Source organism: Lissotriton vulgaris, chromosome 1_1, assembly GCF_964263255.1.
Source record: "Lissotriton vulgaris chromosome 1_1, aLisVul1.2, whole genome shotgun sequence".
In the NCBI taxonomy this organism is placed as follows: domain Eukaryota; kingdom Metazoa; phylum Chordata; class Amphibia; order Caudata; family Salamandridae; genus Lissotriton; species Lissotriton vulgaris.
Genome location: NC_141685.1, coordinates 541,088,554 through 541,103,077, shown reverse-complemented (window position 1 = coordinate 541,103,077; position 14,524 = coordinate 541,088,554). Strand labels below are relative to the sequence as shown.

The 14,524-nt window shown below is 46.7% G+C and overlaps 1 protein-coding gene across 2 annotated transcripts in view; it reads left to right on the top strand.

The window, feature by feature from the left end:
• Window positions 1-14,524, top strand: part of MTF2 (metal response element binding transcription factor 2) — a 471,832-nt gene that overhangs the window by 288,665 nt on the left and 168,643 nt on the right. For both annotated transcript variants that reach the window (XM_086953923.1, XM_086953924.1), the window contains one exon: window positions 10,909-10,976. In XM_086953923.1, coding sequence (XP_086810049.1) covers window positions 10,909-10,976 — 68 coding nt within the window. The remainder of the gene's footprint in view (window positions 1-10,908; window positions 10,977-14,524) is intronic.

Below are 14,524 nucleotides of genomic sequence, written 5' to 3'. Positions count from 1 at the left end.
CTTCTGTGTCCCCGGGCCCTTGCCAGGCGGGGCTCCAGACCATCGGCTATCTCAGGGAGCAGGCCCCACTCCACCAGGGCGGCGGGGCACCAGGGCCCCCGCTCCAGTCGCTAGGCGAGATCTCCCCCGCCGTGGTGTCACTGACTGGTTTCGCGCTTCTGAGCGCCAGACCTCGGGTAGCTTCTGGAGCACGGGTGTCCCTGGTCAGGAAGCAGTCTCTCACCGCTGCCAGCCCGAGTGTCTCTACGGTGGCCACCAGTGGGTCAAGGTCCGCTCGAGCTCCTCCCTGGTTCTGCATCAGTCGCTCGGCCCTTTTGCGCCACCGGGCCCCCGTCAGGCGGGGCTCCAGTCCATTGACCAGCTCAGGGAGCAGGGGCCCCCGCCCTAGTCGCCTGGCGAGGTCTCTCCCTCCGGGGCGTCCCAAACTGTTTTCGCGCCTCCGAGCACCAGGCCCAGAGTAGCTGCTGGTGCGCGAGCGCCCTTGGCCAGGGAGCAGCCCCTCTCCGCTCTCAGCCCGGGTGTCTCTCTGAGGCGGGTGATAGGTCCTCCGCATCTGCGCGCCCCACCGCTGAAGCCCGTTCACCGCTGGTCTGCCGGAAATGCAGGCGCCCCGCTTCCCAGGGCGGGGGGGGGGGGGCAGCAGGGTTATCCTCGCAGCGGTAGGGTGAGATCGCCACCCCACGAGGCCTCAGGTCTCCTCCGCCGGCAGCTAGGGCAGTCTCTGTCTTGCGGGCGGTGCCATCTTGGGGTCAGGCAGTCTGTCCGCCCCTCGCTCCCCGATCTCACCCGTGTCGTGATGTCAGGCGGCGTCTCCCACCTTCTTCAGTCTCGAGGGACCTCCGCTGCCGTGTGGGCGCTGCTCTCAGCTTCCTTGGGCTCCCTGCCGCTGTCAGCTCGTCAGCGCCAGGCAAATTAGGCAGGGACAGCGGCCGCCATTTTGAGTGCCCGTTACTCCGGCCGCCTCGCCTCCCGAACAAAGTTCTCCGCAGGCAGTTGCCGGGGCTCCCGGTTCTCCAGGGTCACTCCTTGCGCTCCCGAGCCCCTCCCATGCGTGTTTAGGGGTTCGGGGTTCGAGCCGGGGTACAGGATATGCTGTGGTGCGAGGCAGGCGCGGAGGAGCTCCGGAGTCCCGCTTCCACCTACATCGGCGCCTAAGCCACGCCCCCTTCAGATTCCTTAATAACTGTTGCACATCGCCCTGTCATTTCAGCTTTTCTTAAAATTGCTAAAACATTCTCTGAAGGAGCATCCCCATTGACCCATAACCTATCTTGAATGGTAGAATTGTTATTATGCATAACCAGTTGATCACGAACAAGATCATCATGTAGGTCACCAAATTTACAGTCAATCACCAACTTCTTTTGGGTCATAGACCCAGTCATCTACAAGCTCCTCTTTGTTCTGTTTTCTTTGGGATTACACCAATGCACACCTTAAGAGCAAAGTACTTGTCAAGATCCTTTAAAGCTGATTCAAAAACATTGCTGTCTTCACCACATACCAGCCAGAATAAGTTTTTAAACCCACTGGCCCTAACGAATGAAGTAAAAGCGGTTTCTTTTGTTCTGGTTTCATCTTACCAGCTTCGTCAACTGCTTCAATATAGTTCACAAAATATTCCTTCCACTCCAACCATTTTAAACTTGGTTGCGAATCAGTTGTCCAAAAGGAATGTGGAGGACTAACTGTAAAACTTTGCTGTGACATGACTTGTTCCACCACTTGAGGTTCCTCATCACCTCCTTCCATATGCCGATCTCCACTGATAATTACAAAGTAATCTATGTTCCACTACTGATGAAAAATAAATGCCAATGCCAACTGCTTGAAATCGATCCAAATTCAAAGTAAACCAACACTTTAATAAATATAAATAGCCATCTCCTGACCTCCTGCCCTTCTCAACTGTTTCCTGTGTAATAACAAGATTTTAAAATGTATTTGTCCAAATCGTGTCAACTTATTTCCTGTTGCAGAAGCCGGTTAGATTCTCCTTTGATACATCTTCTGTTAGAAATCCAACATGGCCGCCACGTAAGGTCATGCTACGTGACCATACGTGCTGACGCATTAAGCACGACGTCACCAAATTATTTAAGTGATCCTCCTCGTCCTTCGTCAGCAGTTTGATTACACGTGGAGGAACACAGTCTACGTATGCCCCGAATCCCGCCGCTGCTCGAATAATGCGGCTGATGGCAGTTCCTTATCGGTCTCCCCAAGGTAAGGTGAAACTTCTTACCGGAGTTGCGTTTTGCTTTCATTCATCATGTCCCCAACTCTGCAGTGCTTGTTGTTAAACGTCTACACAGTCTTCTTTTCTTAGGAGTTTTTTTCCAAAAGGGGCGAAATTCCCCAAATAGGTAGAAAAATAAATACATTTAAAAAACGAAATAAAGAGAAGAATACAGCTCAATCCGCGTGGAATCAACTAGTCGTCGCCAATTGTTACGACAGGACAATGTAGTTGATTGAAGATATTTATTAATCAAAATAAGCAGGAAACAGGCGAACGCCAGGTAGCACAGCTTCCATCCAGGACTCCGGTGTAAACTGATCTCCTGGGAGGAATCCAAATAGGAACACAAGAGCATTCCATGTCACTCTCCGGCAAGGCTCAAGGAACATTAAAGAGAAACACATACATATAATAATATGCCAACATAACAATTTCACACCGGCTACCGATGGTAGAGCCCTGAATATTCCAAAGATCACTGTCAAAGTGCTGCCAAAGACTACCGATGAAGAAGGCGGCGTATTTAAAACATGCAGGAGTGCCTGGTAGCTGTTTGAAAATGTGAGCACAGCAATGTGTTCACCGTGGGGGGCTAGGTGGCGCACATCCAAGATGGCCGCACACCTGTGAGGCTCCGGATGCCCGGTGAAGACATCTGCAAAATATCTGGTCATCTACCTGTTTTTCTCATCTGATGCTGCCATCTGCCTGTTGCAAAAACCCCTCGAATACACTGCGCAAAAAATCGGAGCTCCTGATGTGTTATCTGGGCATAAACTGCGCTGCTCTGCTCGCGGGCTTGAGAGCGTACTCCTGTGCTGGAACCCTGCTGGGCTACAGACTCTACACGAGCACCCCGGCTCCCCACGTGGTCCGGGACCGCTCCGAGAACAAGCCGCATCCTTCTTCCTCTGGAGACTTCCCTGCCCGGCTGACTGCCTAATTGCTTGAAGCTGCATATTTCTTCTACAATCTGAGGTGAGCTGCGCACTACTAACAGCTTCCATACCCTCGAACAGCGCGAATTGCGTGTGGCCGCTCCAGGCTTCCCCCTCCGGACCGTGATAGTTACAACACGCTGTGTGGTCTCACCTTATCTTGCAAATACAGGACTGGTGCCTATACATTACCTCCTATTCTACTTCTATGCACCCAGTAGCCTGTGTCAACTATTTGGTGCTGCACCTATGCATTGTGGGGGATGGTCTGCGACCTGTAATACCGTCTATGCAAGCTGGTATGACTCTTGACTTCCAGGTACTTATCGGCTCCGCATTGCGTGCGGACATCTGATGTGCATAGCCTACTCCAGAGATATTTGTGGTCGCTGAGGCCCCCCCTTTCTTACTCCCTGTGGAGAGAACCTTGCTCGAGGCCCGGGTGTGGGCCCTACCTAAGAGCTGCCACGCTGGACATGTCTTTCTGCGTATACCAAACACCCTGTGCCCCCTTCACACGTCGGCTATAGACTGCAGCTGCTTTCAGATATCAAGGTTACAGGTTACCTCACTACTAACGTCCTGTTGACGGCTAGATATGGCTGGGGTGCGGAGTGGCCCTTTTGAACCATCTTCTACACAGTGCGATCCCACACGAGAGGAGGAATGTTTGGTGCTTCTAGGCTGCAGCGCTTGAGGCCTACTACCCTGTCGTGGACCAGGACGTCATGGGAAAGACCAACACTCGTCAACCCAGATTAACATTTGAGGTCAGGAAGGACGGGACGTGCTCCATTTCGATAGACTTCGAACCGCCAGACATGGATCCTAGCCAATCCTCCTCGCAACCCCCAGGGGATGACGTCCAGACTCTTCTTTTGGCCGTCCCGAAACGTTTGACAGACTTGTCCGGGAAGATGGACACAATGAATAATTGCCTGGACTTTCTGGTTCACAAGGTTGACAAGCATGATGGGCAGCTTTAGGAAGATGAGCGGCACATTTTTGAGAATGAGGATACCACATCTCAATTACAAGATCAAGTCACTAGCATGGATAAATGCTAAAAGTCATTGCGGCAAAAAACGAGGACATTGAAGCTCGGAGCCGCCGCAATAATATCCGCTTAGTAGGTATACCAGAATCGACCAACACTGGACGGATGGAGGACTACGTGGAGCGTCTCCTGAAAAGCTCATTTTGGGCAGGCTCCTTTTCACCTCATCTTGTAGTGGAGCGCGCACACCGCTCTCTGGGGCCACGTCCTCCTCCTGGTGCCCCCCAAGACCCATTATCACCAGACTGCATAATTTCAGGGACCGAGACACCGCGCTGCAAAAAGCCAGTGAAACGAAACCGCTACAATTAGAGTGCAACGCTTTCTCGGTCTACCCAGATTTCACCCTTACAGTTCAGGAGGCACATTGAAATGTCTTTCTGCAAAGCAAAAGCTCCGCATGGCCAACATAGAATATGCCCTTTTATACCCTGCAAAACTCTGGATCTTCCATGACAGCAAACACATCATCTGTGCGAATTCACAACAGGTGGATGACTTCCTGAAGAGGATGGCAAAGAATGCGCCGAGACAGAACCGCGACTCCAGATTATAATCTCTCCTTCTGGCAGCTGATCAACAACATGATGGCGGCGCTCTGATTTCCTGTAGGACTTCGTTGTGAAATATGGACATGTGCACTTCATGTTGTGCCCTGGAACTTTCTTCTACAATCTCACCGTTCGTGCACTGCTGGAAGGCCTTCTGTATTTGTCGGCTGGTCCTGGTCAGATAAGTGCTCTCTGGGCTTAGATCGACATGACCACTAATGTTGCACCTTTGGCTATAAATTTCTTGTACAATTAGTAGATAACTTGACTATTTCACCGGGCACCCCTTCCCCCCCCCCCCCCCCCCCCCCCCCCGCGTTGCTGGTTTCTCCTGCCGGGGGGGGGGGGGGGTTCTCTCCGCTTAGGGTTACACTACAGCGATGCTGGTCACAGGAGAGGGTTTGTGCCTGCTTGGCGCCCCCCGTATGGTAGCTCCCCCCTGCATGTTTGTTTTCTGGATTGCTGTTTTCCTGCACTCCATGTTCCTATCCCAGTTTTACTGGGTTTGTGAACTTTTACTGACTTTCTGGAACTCATTGGGTGGGTGGTTGTATACCAGCACGATTGGGGTGCCGTTGTGGGCGGGGGGTGATCTGAGATTTGATGGCTTTTTTTAACATCACCTTTGCTGTGATATTTCTTGCTGGGGGGTGGGAAGGGATGGGGAGGTTTTTTACTGTTCCGTCAAGTGCAATGTACATGTCTCGCAATACGTTCATTTTGGCAACCATACTGGCAACACTGCTGAGCAAACACACCCACGACAGTTCCATTTCCCCCGTTTATCATGGCAGCACAACCATGGCCCCTTAGTATCAAACTACTTACATGGAATGTCAGGGGATTACGTGACTCTCGAACAAGGAGACAGATATTTGCCTATTTAGATAGTCACCAGTTGCAGATCTCATTGCTCTAAGAGACGCACATGGACCCTCGCAGGCCATCAAGCTATGGTAATAGATGGGCCTCCGCCCGAACATTCTCCTGTTATTCAACGTACTCCTGTGGTACACTCATTTTGGTTAAAAAAAAATACACCATTTATACTGGGAGGCACATACAATGATAACTTGGGGCTTAGCTGTATTATGTGGGGTACTCTGGGTGCGCAGACTGTCACCTTGGCGTGTAGCTACGGTCCTAATCAAGATGATCCCAATTACTTCAATACTCTATGGTGACGTATATTGGATATAGGCTCCACACGTGCTGTGTGGGGGGGATTTTAACACTACCTTACACCCAGCGGTAGACTGCTCCAACCCCTCACCGCACCATTACACAAATACACGCGAAGCTCTCTCGGGGATATTGGAGGAGTACGGGCTTGTAGATGCCTGGAGATGCACACATCCAGCTGGGAGGGAGGGTACGTTTTTCACATTAGGCCATGCCACGTGGTCCCACCTCGACTACTGGCTCTGCTCGCGGGGCACGACTCCCAGGATTTGCTCGGCTACTCATTTTCCCCGCACATATTCTGACCATGCTCCTGTGTGTCTGGAGATAGCTCCCCCCAACTCAGTAGCCCCATCCATCACCACCCCCCTGGTGTTGTTGGAGACTAATACCAGAGACCCTTTTAGACATGGTTGTTCAGGCCGAGCTCTGGGAGGAGATCAAGGATTTATTCGTCAGAAATAAAGGCTCTGTAGATCAGATGAGCACTCTTTGGGAGGCCTTTAAAGTCACTTTCCGGGGTGTAGGCATATCCAAGAGTTGTAGGGTACTCCGAGACATCATACGGAATTTGCAACGACTGGAGATTGAGATAAAACGCCTGGAGACTAACATGTGGGATGATAATTCTGGCACACATAGATCTTTGCTCCGAGAAAAACGTACAGATTACACGACCACTGCAGACCGTGAGGTGAAATTCTGAGGCAAATATTTCACCGCTCGCCGCTATGGGGAGGGTGGGCGACCTGGCTGTGCCTTAGCTAATGATATTAAGCTACCTCATTTTTCTAGTTACGTGCTGGAGGTGGTCGATGATGTGGGTGTGTGACATAGAGATAGCCAAGATATACTTCCAAGGTTTACCACTTTCTACATGAATTAGTATGAAACACAACGTACTTCTCCTCCAGACTTTGCTCCCCTTTTCGGCGACATCACCCCCTAGGCTGATTTGGCGACACGCCACGCAAGTTCCTAGCCTCGCCTTTTGAGGATGACTAGCTGCAGGAAGGTATTATGCAGATGAGGTTGTTCAAGGCTCCTGGCTCAGACTGCCTACCCATCGATTTTTATAAATCATACATTGGTCAGCTACTCCCAATATTAAAAGGCTTTTCTAGAGGCGCACAAGTCGCAAATTCCTCCGCCCTCAATCAGGAAAGCCCTCATCACGTCCTTGTTAAAGCCGGCTAAACCTGCTGACCGATGTGAATCTTACAGATCTTCTATCCCTATTGAACACTGACACCAAGATCCTTGCTAAATTGTTGGCTAACTGCTTGTGCCTTCTCCTAGATAATTCAGTCCTTCCGGATCAGGTGGGTTTCATACCAGGTAGAGCGACGTCCTATAACCTTAGAACCTTGTTTTCCATCCTACAGACAGTCCATCCCAAATTGGCAGTAGTAGGCTGTTTTTTTAGATGCCTCCAAGGCTTTTGACTCTGTGGAATGGGATTACCTGTTTACTGTTTTACAATGTATGGGACTCCCTACAGGTTTCCTCTCCTGCAGCCAACTGTTGTATACTTCACCTACAGCGAGAGTCTTCATCAATGGCCCACCTCACCATCCTTCTCCCAATTCCGTGGCACTCGCCAGGGATGTCCCCTCTCCTTTTCGCCCTGGTAGTGGAACCATTGGCAGCAAGGATTAGGCAGAATTTCAATCATGTGGGTCTTCGCTGCCTCCTACGGCCTGACCTCATATCCCTCTTGCGGAAGATGCCACCCTCTATATAAAAAACCCCGGCAAAAATTCAAATCACTCATGCGCAAATTTGTTAAATTCGGCGGCTATTCAGGCATTAATATAAATTGGACTAAATCACAAATTTCCCCACGGAACAGTGCTTTGAGATGGACTACCTTATTGTTTGGCGTGATGGCGAGGTTAAATACTTGGGGATCCATATTATGGCGGATCGTGAAGAGCTCATGCGACTTAATTATGGCTGTGCAATAGAACATGTTACTGGCTGTGTTACCTGTTGGATAGCGCTGCCTCTGACAGGTCGTATATCGCTTATAAAAATGGTAATACTTCCCAAATTTCTTTACTTATTTCTCAATATTCCTTATGATCCAGGGCGTCACTTCTTTAGTACTCTCCGGTCAGAACTGATTAGACTAGTCTGGGGTGGTAAACAGTCACGCCTCCAATGGGACACGTTGACACGACCTTATGCACAAAGAGGTTTGGACATTCCAAATTTTGAGTTATACTATATAAGTGCGCAGGCGCACTTTTCTCATTACTGGTTCCATTCACCCCTGTACACCACTCATGTCGCCACTGAACATTGACTTTCGGACCCTATCCCATTAAATGGCGTCCTACTCTCCGGAGTTGGGCCCCGGGGGCATAGTCCGACCTCTGTGGACTGCACAAAAAATGCTTGGACTCGCATCTTTGAGCACAAGGCGGCACCTAGCCTGTATTCCCTTCTTCTCCCGCTAACCTACCACTCCGATATGGCGCTACTGCAGGAAGGCATATTTAGGAACTTATGTTAAACTGAACAGAATGCTTTGCCATCGCTCAATATAGTACTGTTGTATACTTGCAATGTATTGTCTCATTGACATCCATCTATTCTAAATGACACAGTCCTCCATTTTATTGTTTTTTCCTAAACTGCTCATGATGATAATGTATCTCTACTGTGATTCTTGAAGGATTGCTTGTACATTGCTTACGGCGGTTTCAATAAAAAGAAAACACAAAAAAACCAAGGTGTTCATCGTGAGATTCCACATAACTTCTCCCAATGAACAAAAATGGCCGCCAGTGCACCACGTTGTGTCAGTCTGTATGGGAGATGGAGGTTGTTGCAATATCTTTTTCCTACTATGACATCATCCTCCTTGCGCCTGCTAAAGTGAACGCCCCTCTCACGCCACGCTAGGCATAGACCTCATGAGTGGAGCATCGAGCTCGGGAATCCACGGATAATTCAAATGCCGCACACTTACGCGGGCACGTGAGGCTGATAATTATTAAAAGGATTGTGCTTAAAACTTGCACTGCCTTCAGTTAGCAAGACCATTTCAAAACAATCCCTCCACTTCTCCCCGCAGAGCTCTGTAAAATGTAAAAAATAAATACAAAAATTCTCACAACACAAATGGCTTCATTTTCAGTTTGAATCAGGGTTGTAACCCGAAACCTACGCAGCTCACCAGAATTAGTAGTTCTTCCAAGGGTGCACCATTGAGCAGGCTGCACGCAGGCCAGACGTCCTACTAGGGCTAAACACTGTACATTGCTAACAAGTGCGTCCATATGAAATAAGCAGCCCAATACTCTTGCTGCACACTGTGCTGGCCAACAAAAAATGTGGCAAATAGGCAAGCAAGCTTGCAGGGAATTCCGCCCGCAACTTTCCTGCGGATGCAAAAACTTCAGTAAATCCTTGTCTTTTGATGCAAGTCTCTTGCTGTTAGGAGGGTGGAACATCGCAGTCAGGCTGTCCAAATGGTATAGGACGCTGGTTGAGCTAAGCAGGGTGTTTCTATCCTTCAAGCTTCAGTTTTCTTTACTTCAGGTTTCCACAAAGGTTTCAATTGCAGTTCATTTGAACAACACAACTTTTTTTTCTCCAAATCGTCGCAAAATTGTTACAATCCAAAAGAAGTCCAGAGGTAGCCGTAGAGTAAGTTACAAGAGCAGGTTTATTGAGCTTAGTTACAGGATTATGAAGATTGTTAGTAAGTTGCAGATAGCATGTAGATAACGGATAGCCCCACCAGGAGCAGCTTCCTTGCTGCTTAGCCCACACTCCAACTGTCTCTCCCTTGACCACACCAGACACTCCAGCATTTCATTACTTCATCAAGCACTCCAGTATTCCAACACTCACATTCATACTGGCAGAGCAGCAAGGAAAATGTAACTTGGGGAAAGGATGCAAAGTAACAATTCAAGTCGCAACAAGAGGGCAATATCCCCAGACTGTGTGAGGTGCAATGGGGACAGAGGGGCTTAACTGCACACATTCTGGGGATGCCCAGCCACTCAGGCTTATTGGAACAAGATAGTGCGAGAATTATGCAGCATGTTTAGGGTTGATAGCCCACTTGAGCCGAAATATAGCCTTCTAGATATTCCAAATAATGTGGACATCCCATGAGCCAAACACCTCTTCCGCAACTTAAGATTTGTGGTGTTGAGGAGGGATATTGCTTAACACTGGGGGGTTGTCGGAGGTCCCTACTTTCGAAGACTGGAAGAAAGTGCTGGACATGTACATGGCCATGGAGAAAGCTACATACAAGAGCAAGGGATGTCCTGCACATTTTACAATGTCTAGGGTCACTGGATAAAATATTATGATCTGGACCTTATTGACAGGGAGCTGGGTCTTACCTGTGGCCGGCTTTATGTGAGTGTTAAGTTGATGATGATGTGGCAATCACAAGTTTCTTCTTCTACTTAATGTATCGACGGAAGCCTTATCCGATCTGTGTATAATGTGCTGCTGCAATGGTAATCCCCCTCTGATATTTATTACTGTTATGGGTGTGTTTTTGCATCCTATTATGTTGTTTGCACTATTAAGCCCCCAAAATATATTTTTTTAAAGTGACTTAACTTTCCAAATGCTCATTTATTTTGGGCATATTCTTTATTAAAATTGAACCACTTGAGAAACATTTAGAATATGGTTATAAGCAAGGCGTGAGATCTTGAATAGGTATTTCTAGCAGAATTATTTATTTTTGCCTTTGCTGATTTTTATTGTTCGTGTGATATTTGCTTTTTGCTCCTCATGCCTATGCTTTCTTTTGTGACTGTGACCAGGACTGTTGGGCAAAGTGCTTTTGGTAAGGAAACATTGACTTGCATTAATTAGGTTACAATTCCAAGTCAAATTGTCATGACTTACTTTTTCTTTTTAAATAAAGACTATGTAAAAAAAATCATACTTTTGCAGCTATCAGACAAACCCAAATCGGAAAGATATGAACGCATTCTGGATGCTCTTAACGAAAACAAGGCAACGTAAGTGCACTTAAAGTTCTTACATTTGAACATGCTCAGCTCTACAAAATATTTGCTTAAAGTTGTAAATGTATTTTTTTTAAGATAATTGTTTTTCTACACACCAAAAGCGGTCATTAACCATTGTGTTGCTTTCATGCTTCTTTTAAGGGTACTAACACTCATATCTTTTTTAATATGTATGCATACAAATGAACTAAATCTACTTCTAATCCAGAAGACCTTCATACAACATAAGTGTGGCTGTAACACAGTGTCTAGACAAAGTGGTGTACAGTCACTCCACTGTGTGTCTTCTAAAAATGAATGAGAATATTAAACCTTCTACACTCTTGCTCTCAGAACCCATAAAATATCAAGGTGCTAGTCTAAACTAGAGGTTTGCATTCTGCTAATATCTTGGTACCTTGGTAGGTTTGATTGGATGAAGAATTGTCATTTGCCTAAGATAGGCTTGTGGGCAATGCTGATGCTTCTAAGGCAGAAAGTCTTGCCAACCCAGTACATAGATCAATGGTGTCATTTTACTGCTTTTTGGATCCTTTCCAATCTTCAGAATAAGAAGCAACGCCCCAAGATAGAACATTTGCATGATGTAACTGAGTCATGACGAGAATAATAGTTGACTGCATCTTCTGAAGGACGCCAATGTGAGGCAAGATGCCATCGCAGAGTTTGCATGTTGCAGAAGGGGAAGGTTGAGTCTATTGATCAGTCCTAACTTGATGGCTTAAGGTTGGTAGTTTTTTCCATTCTCCATAAGCTAGGATCGCAATTTTGGTTGAATTTTAAATGAAGGTGGTTACTGAGAATCCATTTATTAATGGCAGTCAAGTTCATTTTTGAAGTCTATTTATGTCTTCCAGTTTTAGGATGATCATTCTATCATCAGCTTAATGTCATCCTTTCAACATTGCTTCAGTTGAAAGTTTTTGCTGTACAGGAGTGAGGTAAAGTTTTAACAAAAGTGGCAAGATTATTAAGCTTTGAGGTATGCTAGAGCCTGTTAAAAAAAGCGAACATGAAGTGGGAGTACAGCAAGATGATGCAGGAACTACCGAAAGAGTAGCAGCCAACACTATCCAATAGGCTTCTTTGGAAGCTAGGCTTCTCTAATCCAAATAATAGGATCTATTGGGGAACTGTGTTGGCTACATGTAGATTCAATAGCAGAGTGCAGCCTTTTCTCTTTACAGAATTCAGTGCCTCTGCCAAAGCATTTCTGACAGATCCTCAACTTAGTGGAGCAAGTATAATGGCGAGAAAGACAAAGGCTTTTTCCCCCCAGTCGTTGTTTGAGGCAGGAGTCTGACATACTATGTCAGAGACCATGAAGTCTGTCATGTTGAGAGACAAGAATCCTATGTGAGACCATGCAGAAGAGCAGTGCTTTTGGGGAAAAGTGCCTACTGGTTTTCCAGACATGCATTCTGATATGCTATCCTAGAAAAGTGGCCACAGTAGACGTGTGATACATGGTGAGAGGGCTGATGGCTTCTTTGAGCTTACCTGTTTGACTAACAGTAAATACGTTTTTACAGGTTGACTCTCCAGAGCTTACGTTTGTACTCTGGATGATCTTAGGAAGGGTGGTACTGGAAAGTTTTATCTGTGATGGAAGATAGTTCACTGTACAGCTCTATGAGAGGGTACTGGTAGGTTGTAATGTGCTGTGATTTCTTCTGCTGTCTTTCTGCTTTCTCTGTCCCTTAGTGGCCTCTTGAGCCACAGTGACTAAAACAATAAAAAATAATCTTCGATGCACAGAAATGTTCCTCTGAAATTTAATTTGTTAGTTATTTTGAGCCTTTTATTGAATGGCTGTGTTAGATGGTTATGCAGTTGTGGCCTATATTTCGGTTTGTATCTACCAATGAATAGACTTAAAACTAAAATGTAGAAAGTTTTTTAAATGGCGCTGTGGGAGTTACGGCTTGGTCATCCCACATGATGACTACTCTCTAGTGAACTCTGTCCTGTCCAAAAGGAATATCCACTGTTGCTCGGTTCTCCTTGACCAAAGGTGACCACCAAGACCAAAGACTCATCTGGAACAGGGAGTAAACAAAACAGGGCAAGTAAACAAAACAGGGCATCTAAAAGGTCCACAAGAAGAAACCCTAGGGGGAGGGATGTAGTCTATTCAGGTTGCTTCCTTATCCCAAATCCAGATCGACCCGTAAGGCTAACTTTAGACCTCGGGTAACGAAACAACTGCATTAGATCTCCTCATTTCAAAATTGCGACACTACAGGTCACACCTCTGCTGAAAAGGGGAGACTATATGTCTACATTAGATGTCCACTATGCTTCCCTGCACATTCCAATGAATTGCAAGCACATGAAATCTGCTTTGTCGTGGACAATGTACATTATCAGTGCTAAGTGTTACCTTCAGTCTAAAGTCTGCACCAAGCTCTTTTCAGTGCCTGGCTGCAGTGGGTGCGCGCCTAAGTGGGAATACACATTTACCCTTGTTTAGATGGTGAAGGAGCCCTCACAGTATCCATGCCGAATGAACATTCATATTGTGATGCTAACACTTTTTTTTTAAATTTTTTTTTTAGAGTTTTATATAGCACGAATTAGACCCGATACAACTGGTATCAGAGCGCTTTACATGAGCACCAGTTTTGTTTCATGAGGACACATTAATGTTTTGCTTGGCACAGGGAGATTAAATAATTTGCCCAGAATCACAGGATGTTGAGCGTAGTTACCAAGACTCAAACCCGATTCCCCAGCTTCGAGGTTGACCGCTCTAGCGTAAGGCTAGATCCTCTCCCCTATTCGGTTTCATTGTAAACCTGGACATGTCCTGCCCGTTTCCAGTGCAGAATAAAGTGTACTTGCTGGTTCCCTAAATTCAAAGTGTGCACAGGCCTGTTCACCAGCAGGATCTTGGCTTTGAATGTGCAAACTTGCCTCCGCCAGAGGGGATAGTCTCTGATAGTGAGAACCATAAGGAAAATTATGTACACAGTAACATCCTGCATACCACTTATCCTACATGCCACACTGCACATGCACCCAATCCAAGTATGGTTGCATAATAAGTGCTCACATGCCACGGGGAGTTTGGAGGATCTAGCAGTTTTTTTAATGTTAATTGTATTTATTCAGTTGTTTACCTTTGAAAAAGACTGGATGTACTAGCAAATTGTCCATTTATCATTTGTTATAGCTTCAGCACTACTATTCTGTACTGCATTGCATCATACCATGGTAAATGCTAAATTAAGAGTATATAGTGAAGTCTGCAGAATCTTAATTCAAAATCTGCATAACTAATTAAGGGAGGATCTAGTGCTTGTCACAGAGCGATTATTGAAAGAGATAATATTATGGAACACAAGTCCTATGACTGTATGGAGACCCTTCAAAATGCCAATTTCCACAGTGAGCATCACCAGAGTTTCTTCCCACGCTGGTTGAAGGGCACACGTGGGTAGTGTCAACATCTGGGGTCTGCGGAGCCCAACAGTGGCAGTTAAGCACATAAATGTGTTGGAACTCAAGTGTTTTCCTATATGGCACCGGTACTGTGG